This window comes from Aquarana catesbeiana, linkage group LG05 (assembly GCF_042186555.1).
Source record: "Aquarana catesbeiana isolate 2022-GZ linkage group LG05, ASM4218655v1, whole genome shotgun sequence".
NCBI classification, from domain to species: Eukaryota; Metazoa; Chordata; class Amphibia; order Anura; family Ranidae; genus Aquarana; species Aquarana catesbeiana.
The window spans coordinates 476,773,781-476,785,900 of NC_133328.1; the positions used below are offsets into that span (position 1 = coordinate 476,773,781).

At 41.7% G+C, this 12,120-nt stretch overlaps 1 protein-coding gene across 1 annotated transcript in view; it reads left to right on the top strand.

Annotated features, from left to right (window-relative positions):
• The window catches only part of LAMA3 (laminin subunit alpha 3), a 271,677-nt gene that overhangs the window by 44,492 nt on the left and 215,065 nt on the right, over window positions 1-12,120 (top strand). Inside the window, exons 5-8 of the mRNA XM_073631481.1 lie at window positions 6,689-6,859; window positions 8,369-8,466; window positions 9,292-9,407; window positions 11,399-11,517. Coding sequence (XP_073487582.1) covers window positions 6,689-6,859; window positions 8,369-8,466; window positions 9,292-9,407; window positions 11,399-11,517 — 504 coding nt within the window. The remainder of the gene's footprint in view (window positions 1-6,688; window positions 6,860-8,368; window positions 8,467-9,291; window positions 9,408-11,398; window positions 11,518-12,120) is intronic.

Consider the following 12,120-nt stretch of genomic DNA (forward strand, 5'->3'; position numbering starts at 1 on the left):
GTCCTCGTTCATTATTTCAGGTCCGATTTCAGCCCGAATTTTTGGCTGAATTTGGACCTGAAATAGACCAAAAAACGCACAGGTTTCCTGAACTGGCTCCATAGAGAGCCGGTCAAAATCTTCTGCTATTGCGATTTGGGTGCAGGGAACCCGCATCCAATTCGCAATAGTGTGAACCCAGCCTTAAGGTTTTTCACCATCTTTTTGTGCTGCAGCTCCCCCCAAGACCCCCCCTTTTTGTTATCTGAGCCTGATTCAATCCAGCAACGTGCACGAGAGTAGCGATTCCCACCGCTGTTTCCCTCCTTATTGGACAGATTGATAGCAGCAGGAGCCATTGGCTCCCACTGCTGTCAATGAAAAGCTGTAACACAGGAGCGGGGGGCGGGGCCGAGTCCCACTGTCTGTGTTAATGGACGCAGCAGCGGGACTCAGGAGTGAGCACGCATGAGTGCCCCTGTGACAGGAGTCACTTTGGGTGGGAGGTTTGTGGAACTCAGCTTACCTTGGAGAGCTCTGGAGACTTCATGGCCAGCTCCCCTGGCCACTCTTATGTATAAATCACCCTGCGACCATTAGGGGCACAGGGTGACAGAGAACCCCACTATGATCTGTTCTATTTAGACACACTGGAATGTTGTATATATGTATATATTGTGTGTTGTCTCATGCTGTTGTGAACTCTTTGCTGTGATCGTTTGGGGTGGGGTTGTATTCCAATGTTCTATTGTGTCTGTCTGCCTTGGATATTATGGGATGTGTATGTAAATCAGCTGTGAGAATGGTGGGGGCGAATTCCTCCAACAGCTCTCCCTGCTGATAAGACTGTTTACTGATGAGAAATTTGAATACACCTGACCTGTGTGTCTATTGTGATTGGACAGTTTACCCCGCCCTGAATCCACGGATGGGGGGGAGTGTCTCTGAGTTATATATCTGTTGTAACATGTGCTTGAATAAAGGAGTTTGATGTTGTTCACCCTACATTGTGTTACGGCTGGTGACTGGGTGGGCTAAGGGGTCTTGGATAGTTCTGGCTAGAACACGTTCATTAGCATGCCAGAGAATCGGCAGTGGAAACTCAGGAGATTGCCATCTCCAAAGCTGACAACTGGACAGAGGGTCCAAGACCTCTGCCCCACACCTGCGGCGGTTCCGGAGGCCCACGGTGAGAAGGCGATGGTCACTTTCCAGCAGCAGATGGCACCCCAGAATGATGCCACCAACCCTGCAGGGGAGCTGGCATCAAGGCCAGACATCACTGAGCTCTGCCCAACACCAGTAACCTTTTCTTTGTTCTGCGGACAGAAGATGGTGAATCGCTATCGCCAGACACCAGTTATAGAGATTGGGGATTTGATAGACTGTTTTGCTGAAGAAGAACAACCTGGTGAACCTCCAGCAGAAGAGCTGGTATTAGGACCAAACTTCACTGAGCTCTGCCCTGCACAAACAGCTGCATCTGTGGAGTTACCAGAGGCTTCCCCAGCTGAAGCGCTGGCCACCGGACAGAGGGTCCAAGACCTCTGCCCCACACTTGCAGCAGTGCCAGGGCCCCATGGTGAGAAGGTGATGGTCACTCCCCAACGGTTAGCTGGAGTGGATGATGTGGAGTTCCCAGCAGAAGTGCTGGCAACAGGGCAGAGTGCTACCAACCTCTGCCCAGCACCGGTAACAACTTCAGAGTTCCAGGGAGACGGGACAGTCGGCCCCTCTCCCCAGCGACAAGCGGATGTAGTTAAGCTTCTACTCCCAGCTAAATCGCTGGAAACAGGGCAGAGTGCCTCTGGCCTCTGCCTAGCACCTACAGTGGCTTCGGCCTTCTTGAGAGAAGAGGTAGTCGGCCTTTCTCCCACAACACTGACAGGGACATGAGATTTCCTGCCACCAGCATCTGTGGAGTTACAACAAACTTTTCCAGCTGAAGCGCTGGCAACCGAACAGAGAATCCAAGACCTCTGCCCCACACCTGTGGGAGTTCTGGAGGCCCAGGGGGAGAAGGAGATGGTCATTCCCCTACAAGGATTTGTGCACCTGGGAGACAGTGACAGAGAAATGTCATCCCAGCAGCCAGATGAGGGAATGGCTGAGGAAGCAGCCGGCTCACCTTCCCAATGGCAGCTACACAGTTTGGGAGAGACAGAGTTCATCCTTCCACCCCAGCTGCAAATCCACAGTCTGGGAGTGGAGGAAGCTGGCCTCCTGGCCCAGCGGTTAGCCGGAGTGGATGATGTGGGGTCCTCAGCTGAAATGCTAACAGGGCAGAATGCTACTGCCCTCTACACACAACTGCAGCTTGAGCTGATATCGGTGGATGGAACTGTGGTCTCTACTCACAGCAACCCAGCAGAAGAGCTGGCAACACAGCAGAGTGCTGCTGGCCTCTGCCCTCAACTAACAGAAGAGGGAGTTCCTGTGAAAGTGGAGGGGACTTCGGTGTCCACTGAAACAACCCCAGAAAATGGTGCGGCACTGAGACAGGAGGATGTCAGCTATGCTTTGCAAGCACGGGCGGATTTTCACATACCAAAAGTGGATGGGACTTCAGTCTCCACTTGTATACCCCAGGGATGCTGGGCAGTCGGCCCAGATCCCCAACAGCATGATGGAGTGAGCCCAGTCACCCTGTCTTCTCTCCAGTAGCTGAAAGGACTCCAGGGAGCAGGCCAGTCTATGCCTCTCCCCAGTGGCGGGCATGTTCTCTGAGAGAGGCAGAGGTTGGCTGGGTGAGTAATGCTATGTTTGGGACAATTTATTTGGGATACTGTGTGGATACCGGCATTGGGGGACTGGAACTACTGACTAACTTCGGAGTCAACCCGTCTGGGGTCTCCTCCTATGTTAAGTTTACCCCGCCCTGAATCCAAGGGTGGGGGGGGAGTGTCTCTGAGTTATATATCTGTTGTAACATGTGCTTGAATAAAGGAGTTTGATGTTGTTCACCCTACACTGTGTTACGGCTGGTGGCTGGGTGGGCTAAGGGGTCTTGGATAGTGCTGTTTCTGGACAGAGGAAGCATTTATGGCGGACATAGACCTGTTGAGGACAGGGGTTCGTCACAGCCCCCATGGTAAGCAGCTTTCTGCGAGAGGGGCCTGGACCACCAGTGGGGGAACCCAGAAGAAGAGGATCGGGGCTGCTCTGTGCAAAACCATTGCACAGAGCAGGTAAGTATAGACATGTTTGTTATTTTAATTTAAAAAAAAAAACCAAGGCTTTAATAACACTTTAAACCCTTCAGACTCTGGATGTAATGCATCCAGAAAGGTGAATTGGTAAGATGTAGCTGTGTTCTCTTTAATTACCAACACATGTCCTAGCAAAATTCCTGTTTTTTCTTTCTTTTTATTTCCCTCGCACATGGTTGTTACTCAAAGTGAACACAATTTTACCTTATTTACTACATTTTTCTTGGGAACATACACTTTGCTAGGTTAACAGCCTCTATTTTAGTAAATCAACCCCAACAATATCATTCTCTTATAATTGCTAACTGTCACCAACTGCAACTCTTCAATGGTAACCAATCTGCCAAAGGGCCAGTGAGCTTCCTGGACATTTAAGGAAGAGGTGTGAAGCCTTATTATTAATCAACCCACAAATCTGTACAAGCAGAATCTCTTGAATAGAAAAGAAGGTTTTTGAGGGTAAAGATTCTTTAAGTGGTGTACACTATGTGAATCGTTCTATGCACCTGTATTTTTGAAAGTGCCATATTACAGAAAAAAAGGACAGTTTTTTGAGTAAAAATACCTCTCCATTATGCAAAGAATAATAGCAGACATTCTTTTAAAATGGCTTTGTGTTACTCAGACACATAAGGAGTGAAGAAACAGATGGTAGAGGTGAAGTATGCTATATATGGAATAATAGGCTCCTCACTTCTTTCCTATCCAAGTGTATAAATGGATTTTTATGGTAGTAAGGCAGGCTTGCCAAAACTTGGCAGCCCCTCCTTTTTGTAATTATAAATTAAACATTTTTATGCTTGCTTTTGCGTCGGTTAAAAAAGTAATTTTAATGTGATGGCATGTTACAAGATAAACATCAGGTACAAGAAGATCAAACATTTAAAGAAAATACAAGTCCTGACATCAGTGCACTTACTTTCCTGGGATGAATATGTGTCCTGAATGTCTAGTAAAAAGAACTAAAACTTTTTTCCATATACACGGAGATCCTGGAAGGCACAATCTTCTTTATTGCTCTTCCTGCTTCTGATTAAGAGCATGGGGCATTTTTTAAGAACTCAATGACTTATCCAACTGATGTGAATAGTACCTAAAAATCTAGTAGTGTCAGTTGGGCCTGCTGTTACTTGATGCGTCACAGTGCTTTTTGAAAATATCCAGCATGCTGCATTTTTAACCATTTTACCTCCGAAAGGTTTACCCCCCTTCCTGACCAGGCCATTTTTTGCAATAAAGCACTACGTTATTTTAACTGACAATTGCGCGGTTGTGCAACACTGTAGCCAAATAATATTTATGTCCTTTCTTCCCACAAATAGTGATTTCTTTTGATGGCATTTGAACACCTCTGAGTTTTTTATTTGTTGTGCTATAAAAAAAGAACGACCGACAATTTTGAAAAAAAAAAAACAATATTTTTTACTTTCTGCTCCTAAACACATCCAATAAAAAATGAAAAAATCCAGTTTCTTCATCAATTTAGGCCAATATGTATTCTGCTACATATTTTAGTAAAAAAAAATCCCAATAAGTGTATATTGATTGGTTTGCGCAAAAGTTATAGCGTCTACAAACTATGGGATATTTTTGGGGGAAAAGACCATATTGACGAGTATGGGACTTTAAGGGTGCTTATTACTACAAATGGATATACCGCAATAAATTTAGTAAAAGATATGTATTTTTATTTCAAAAGAGCATAATATTTAAAAAAGTCTCTTCCTTCATACAATTTTCCATGCAATCGCTCTACATGTTTCGGCTTCTTCAGGAAATGCGTGGACTTTATTTCTAGTGAATAGATACAAAGATAAGTCAACAAAAGAAAAGGTGCATAAGAGAGACAAAAGAATTAAAAAGCCATTGGCTGCTGCTGCTGTTAATCAAATGCAATGAGCTGGGAGCTGAGTTGTCTGTGTCAATGGATGCAGCAGTAGGACACGGGAGCGTGCCCGCACGGGTGCCCCAAGGGAGAGCGGCTCTCCGACGGGGCACTCAAGAAGAGGAGGAGCCAAGGGCACCGCTGAGGGATTCCAGAAGAGGAGGATTGGGTCCACTCTATGCAAAACCAACTGCACAGAGGGGGTAAGAATGATATGTTTGTTATGTTTTAAAAAATAAAAAGGAACCTTTAGTTATCCTTTAATTAGCAGGGAGGGGAGTGTTAGATGTACTAGCGGATTTAGATACACTAACAAATTGAAGCAAAACTCCAGCTCACACTTTATAAGCAATTACAGCAGTTATTTTTTCCTTTTGGGATAAAGGTTTTACAAAAATAAATTAAAACCGATCATTGTAGGCACCCCTGCTAGTGTTAAATTGACTGCCCCATCTCTGTAACTAATGCCTTCTGCAGGAGAGCTTATTGTTTTGAAAAAAAAAAAAAAAACAGATTTACTGGCTGGTTTACCAGATGAAAATAAAAGAGAGCCTTAAAAAAAATGAATGCATCTCTCACATCTAAGCAGGGCTTTTTTTCGCAAAAAATAGGTGCAGGAACTCAACCACAGCCTTCCAAAACCCCCCTCACTCCCACACACACACACCCTCCATCACATAGTGGGTGTGGTCAAATTTCACAATGGGAGGGTCTTAAAGGGGCATTAAATACCAGGAGTGCATTACGTACAAAGTGCAGAGTTCAGGGGTGTGCTGCATACAAAGTGCAGAGTTTAGCCTTCTTCGACAGCTACTTACCTCTGCATCCCCCATCCACATCTCAATTTCACCCCTGTTCAGCTCTGACTTCTGCATGCAACGTCCCCCTTTCACTGCCCCCTTTTTACTCCCCCTCCTTAAAAACACCAACTTCCACATGTCCAACTTTTGTTGCTGTGTTAAGCTGAAGCACCAAGCCACTCTAGTACCTCTCCGCACACTGTAGGATGTTCCTCACTTGCAGGGAGTTCATCCAGTGGGGATGTCGGCATCCGCACTGCACCCTGAACACATGAATCTTCCTTTTCCCCATCTTGCACTCAGTGGGAGCCACTCAGGAAATCAGATCTGTGAGATCCATTGGGAGACATACTGTCACTTGTAAATACAAAAGCTGTACGTCTGTGTTTACAACTGATGGTGGTGAGCAGGGAGCAGAGGGCCTGAGCCAGAGGTGGTGGTACAGAGTTCCACCAAATTCCAGATGAAAAAAGGCCCTGCATCTAAGAATTGGTAAGCTGCAATATAATAAATGTTTGCTTTTGGATTTAATAACAGCTTTAGGAACACCTTCTGCGTGTTTTCATCAGAAGGCTTGCAGGCTTCCAAGATTTTAATGCAGCAGAATGTGATAGGAAAAGAGCTAAGATTTTACTGCTTCTGTTGTGAATTTTGAAGATTATTGATTTTATTTTTGTATAAATTATTGTAAATGTTTTGTATTGTATGATATTGTATGATTGTATTGTATTGCATTTGTATTGTATGATATAAAATATAAAAGATGGTGGGATGCAGAGAATACAGCTGAGAGCATGCAATTGTTTCTATTTCAGGTGGTAGTCAGATTAGTGAGTGGACGACCAGGTGCTAAACATTTTACGGACTCTCCTCTACTGAGAGAATTTACAAAGGCTACGAATATAAGGCTGCGTTTCCTCAGGACAAACACGCTGCTTGGACATTTAATATCCAAAGCAGAAAAAGATCCAACAGTAACACGCAGGGTAAGTTTGCCAATTGCTACATCCATTCCTATATCTTGTGAACATTAAAAGGTATCTAACCCTTTAGATCTAACTTCTTCTGTTTGCTCCCTTTTGTCCTATTTACCATTAAAAATCGTTTGTTATGTCTGTTAAATAAGTGCAAAAAATACCTGTGGATCCTGACGGAAATCCTGTGAGCTGATAACTTCCTGCACTCTCTTCTCTATCACAAATGATTTGTTAGAACCTTTCCCCTGTGTTTTGGAGAAGAGAAGAGAGGATGTGTTTTGTAGTCCTAATACACTTGTAATGCTAGGGTGACAATGCTGCTCTTCTATCCATACATTGCAAAAATTAAGCACTGTTACCCTTGGACAGGAAGTGTCTTATTGGCTGGATCCCCAAAAATTTAAGAAGAAAGGTCTGATGTACAGGGGTTGATTTACTAAAACTGGTGAGTGCAAAATCTGGTGCAGCTTTGCATGGTAGCCAATCAGCTTGTTTAATTAAGCTTTGCCAAAAAAAATCTGGAAGCTGATTTCTATGCAGAGCTGCACCAGATTTTGCACACTCCCATTTTTTTTAAATCAAACCCACAGAATATAAGCAAGAGCTTTCTGGTTGAGAGAAATGATGGCTGCATCTATTTTATGTTGGCATAAATCATTTTTAGAATCCTGTGTATAGCAACTAAGCCTCATTTTGTGTGGTCTTTTTTAATGCACTTATGTAGCTTTATGCAGCACATAGTAACATGGCGAATCTGAAGTTTATCAAGTTAAACCTATTTGAACACTCTGGGTAGGGCAAAATTAGAACAAATCTGTTGCTTTGCCTTAAATAAATTTAAACAATTAAAGTCCTACTCCGGGATAAATGTAATCCACCCCTCTCCATGATGGCTGGATTAAGAGAAAAAAAATGTTCTAAATCCCCATTTTCATTTATCTTAAGCCGTGGTCACGTGATCATCCGTCTCTCTATTTACTTCCTGAATGGATCCTTCTTCCAGGGAGACAAGTCTCATTGGCTGGCTGGTGGAAAGGTCCTCTCAGTTAGTGAAGGGCACTGCCTGGCAAAGGTTAACAAGGTTAACAAGCAGCCCTGAACTAGCAGCCCCCCCCCAGATGAAAAAAAACTTTGACAAGGGACCTGGATGGTGGGGATCAGGTGTGGTACCAAGCAACAAAAAGTTAATAGTTTGGAACGGAGCCAGCCTCAGCTCGGACACAGCATGCACCATCTATACTGGGGGGGGGGTCGGTCGGCACTCTGCCCTTCTCCCTATCCTGCACTCCTGCAGCAGAAGCGGTGAGGCCTTTTTATGGGGTGTCAGTGCAGCCCAAGGGGCGGTCTGGCCCAGTCTGCCCCTTTGGGAAAAGTATTGATTTTTTCTGATGTTGAGCTTTAAATAAAGTGATCCTATCCTCCAAAGTTTCGAAATGTATGCCTGGAATTCCAGTCTGTTGTATCTGGGTACATTGCACAATATGTGCTTATGTTGGTTTTTTGTTTTTGTTTCTCTAGTACTACTACAGTATTAAAGACATCAGTATTGGAGGTCGCTGTGTATGCCATGGCCATGCTGATGTCTGCACTGTGAGAAATGCTGGCAACCAGAACCTGTAAGTGATGGTTATTAATCAAAACATATTCGGCACTATATATTTTACCAAATCTGTTCATTTTGTTTGTTATGCACATTCCTAAGTGTAGCTAAGAAAGAATCCATACGGTTCTCAACTCTACAAGGCAATGAACAAATTATTGGACACTCCTTATATTCTGAGCATATAACTTATTAGTGTTGAGAACGAAGGATACAACATCATGTATCAGAAAGATATTACTGTTCATATATTGTATATATTCTGTATATATACACTAAGAGTTATGAATTTGTACTGGTGGCTTGTCCTCAAAGGACACCCTCATTAGATCTAATGAGAGACATGTTGGCATCACACTCAGTGCAACGTGCTATACTTGTCCTAAGGTGTGTGCGGAGATATTATTGTCAATGAGTTTTTTTCAGGTGTTTTTAAAATGCAGAAAAGCACTTGATGACCAGTCTAAATTATTATTTTTGTAGCTAACAGAAAGGAATATAAGAGAAGTTGTGATTGAACAATATTGTTAAAAAATTTCCTCTTGGAAATGTAATGTGTATAAATATCAATAATTGTGATAATCATGGAAATGTCAAACATTAGTTGATATGTATAATTAAACAAAATCTGTCAATAGAGAAATATTTGGGCAGAAGTTGTTGACTCACTCTTAAAGTTAACCAGCTTTCTCTGGCTTCAGTCATTTCCGAGAAGGAGCTTAGCCATTGAATCCCTTGATTTCTCTAATGACAAGCTTGCCTTCACATAAGAAAAACATTTCACAAAATTAATTGTGTTGTATGAGATAATTAATTTTTTCCATTATGTGCCTTTGTGAAGGTATCAGTGTCAGTGCCAGCATAACACATGTGGGGAGATCTGTGACCGCTGCTGTCCTGGTTATAATCAGAAGCCATGGCGGCCTGCTGGTGTTGACACATCCAATCAATGTGAACGTAAGTGTTAAAAAATGGCCCATATTTGTAGAATACATTTACCAGAGAGTTAAGTTAAAATTTACGAGGGGTCTACAAAAAGTTGCCGTACTTTTTATATTTTAGTTGGAAACTATGAGGGTGGGAGGAGTAGTAATTGGTCATGTCTGAGAGTGTCATGTGATTAGTCTGCCTGGCAAGCCGGCTGACCTTGCAGTTTAGTATAAGAGTTGTCATGCTGTGGTGAAGATGGCTGCAAAACTTATAAAACAAAGTGCTGACACGTTTTGAAGAACCCTCGTGTTTTGTAGAAGGCTATAAAACCTTTATTTGACAGTTATTTACATGGACTCTAAACTGGAATGGATAGCTGGTAAAGATTATGGGTTCCGGAAAGTCCATTTCAAAGGCAATCCACAACAGTAAACCTGAGCATTGTCAGAATATAATAATATCCCCTTCATGACAGCATTAGGGACCCCAATACCTATACTTTAAGGTATTAGATTTGCCAAGATCTGTATAACCAGAAACAGGGGTATCCCTGCTTAGTACCACACTTGTGTTTTTTCTAAGGAAACACCTACTGAGGAACAGGGTTGTATATGCTAAAAAAGATGTTCTACACCAATTCAGACATAACTAGGAATATAATGGGTAGGTAGTGGCAGATAATCTTTTATAATTGGTTAATCTTCCTGGACAGAAAACTGTCCAGAGAGATTATTATGAAATGTAGGAATCTCTGCCAAATTCCTGCCATGTGTTAGAACTGCCAAAGAAGTAGACAAGGCCTTTTAGTGTTCAAACTAGATCATGCTGAATTAAAAGGAGGCACAAGCCAGTGATCAAGGCAGGAAGCTAACTTTTGTAACAGGCCGACGTGCAGATCAATAGAATTATAAAGTTGCATATCAACTATATTATATTATCAAGGGTTCAACATTAAACACTAAGGAATAATTTATGAAAACTGACAGGGGACTACTGCACACAACCATTTTTATTTCTCTATTTAATTCTGGGAAAGTAAAACTGTGTCTATTGAGTCTGATTATTGTTGTTTTATTTGTTTCATAAATCTGAATTATTTTTATAAAGCGTACCTACTCAAAATTTGTTAGGAAAACTTAGGGATTGATTTACTAAAACTGGAGAGTGCACAATCTGGTGTAGCTGAGCATTTTATCCAATTGGCTTCTAACTTCAGCTTGTTTAATTAAGCTTTGACAAAAAAGGCTGATTGGTTTCTAAGCAGAGCTGCACCAGATTTTGAACACTCCAATTTTAGTAAATTAACCGCTTAATATAGCTTTATCTCCTGTAGTATGTGAGAGGAGCAGGGATCCTATGTAATCAGCTTTGAGATTGAGTTCTCATGTTAAAATAGCATAGACAATATGTTTTATACTACTAAAAAAGCTGTTAGATAAGAAGTTATTATATGGCTAATATTGTACATTGTAAAGCTACATTATATCCCTTGCTGTAAAGAGGAATACTCGTTATAGGACCATAATGTTTCAAATGATATTGAATTTTCTCCAACCCTCCCAATCCTTTTTGCTTGGTTAACTTTAAATATTTCTGTAAGTGGTAATTCACACTAGAATAAAAATACGATGACTGCTGTGTATATAATTTAGACAAAGTTTTTGCTGTCCTGTGACTGCGCAAGTTTAAGATTTGTAGGGAATTTCTTGCTTTTCTCTAGCAATGGGCATGCTTGAGCACAGTTATCAAATGTTACATCTAAATTCCATTCCATGTAGGCTACACCTAAGTCCCAGTATAATCATCGCTTTGCAGATATTTCCATGAATAAAAGTAATGTTCTGTCTGATTAATGATTTCATAAAATAATATTTATCATGGCATGCACATGATGTGGCTTTATGTAGTCATCTAATAATTTATCACTGTTGTGTTGGGTTTACTGAATAAAAGACATATGGTCAGGGATTATATAACAAGTTCCAGTGGTAAAACTATATACTGTATTCTCTCCGTAGTCTGCAATTGTCATGGACATGCCTCTGACTGTTATTATGATGCTGAAGTAGATTATCAGCAAGCGAGTCTAGATATACATGGCCAGTACAATGGGGGAGGAGTTTGCATTAACTGCCAGGTACTTATTTCTGTATTGTTATTGTCCTTATTTGTATTTGGTTTTTGGAATATACCTATTTCTTTACATTTGGTTTAGTGCTTTTGGAGAACCTCATGTGCATGAAATCCACACTTGCAACAATGATCTTTTCTCTGCTCTTCTTGACTTCAAGTTTGGTTCTTCTGGGGACCTCTTTTCTTGAGCAGAGTGGTTGGAGGGGAAGGGTTATAATCTTTTTGGAGATATTTCTGGTGTCAACATTATCAAAAATCTGCAACATGAGCACAGGAAGCTCTAAAAAGCTAATGGGTTCTAGCCTTCCACTAATCTACTAAAAAAAAGATTCCGCCACACTTCCTTCTCTGGTATGTTGAAACTTGAGAAAAGTTCTAACCCTCCCCTATTTAAAAATTTGTGGCTGGAGATATATATTTATATTGGCAAATTAGGGGCCCATTAATGTAAATATTATTCACAAAATGTATTTCTCACTTTATGAAGAAGAAAAAAGTAAAACTGCGCATAGGTAAAATTGTGTAAACAAAAAAGTGAAGCTGCAAGTTCCTATGTATAACACAAGCATAAAATAGACAATTGGAAAAATGGAACTGCGCTAATAAA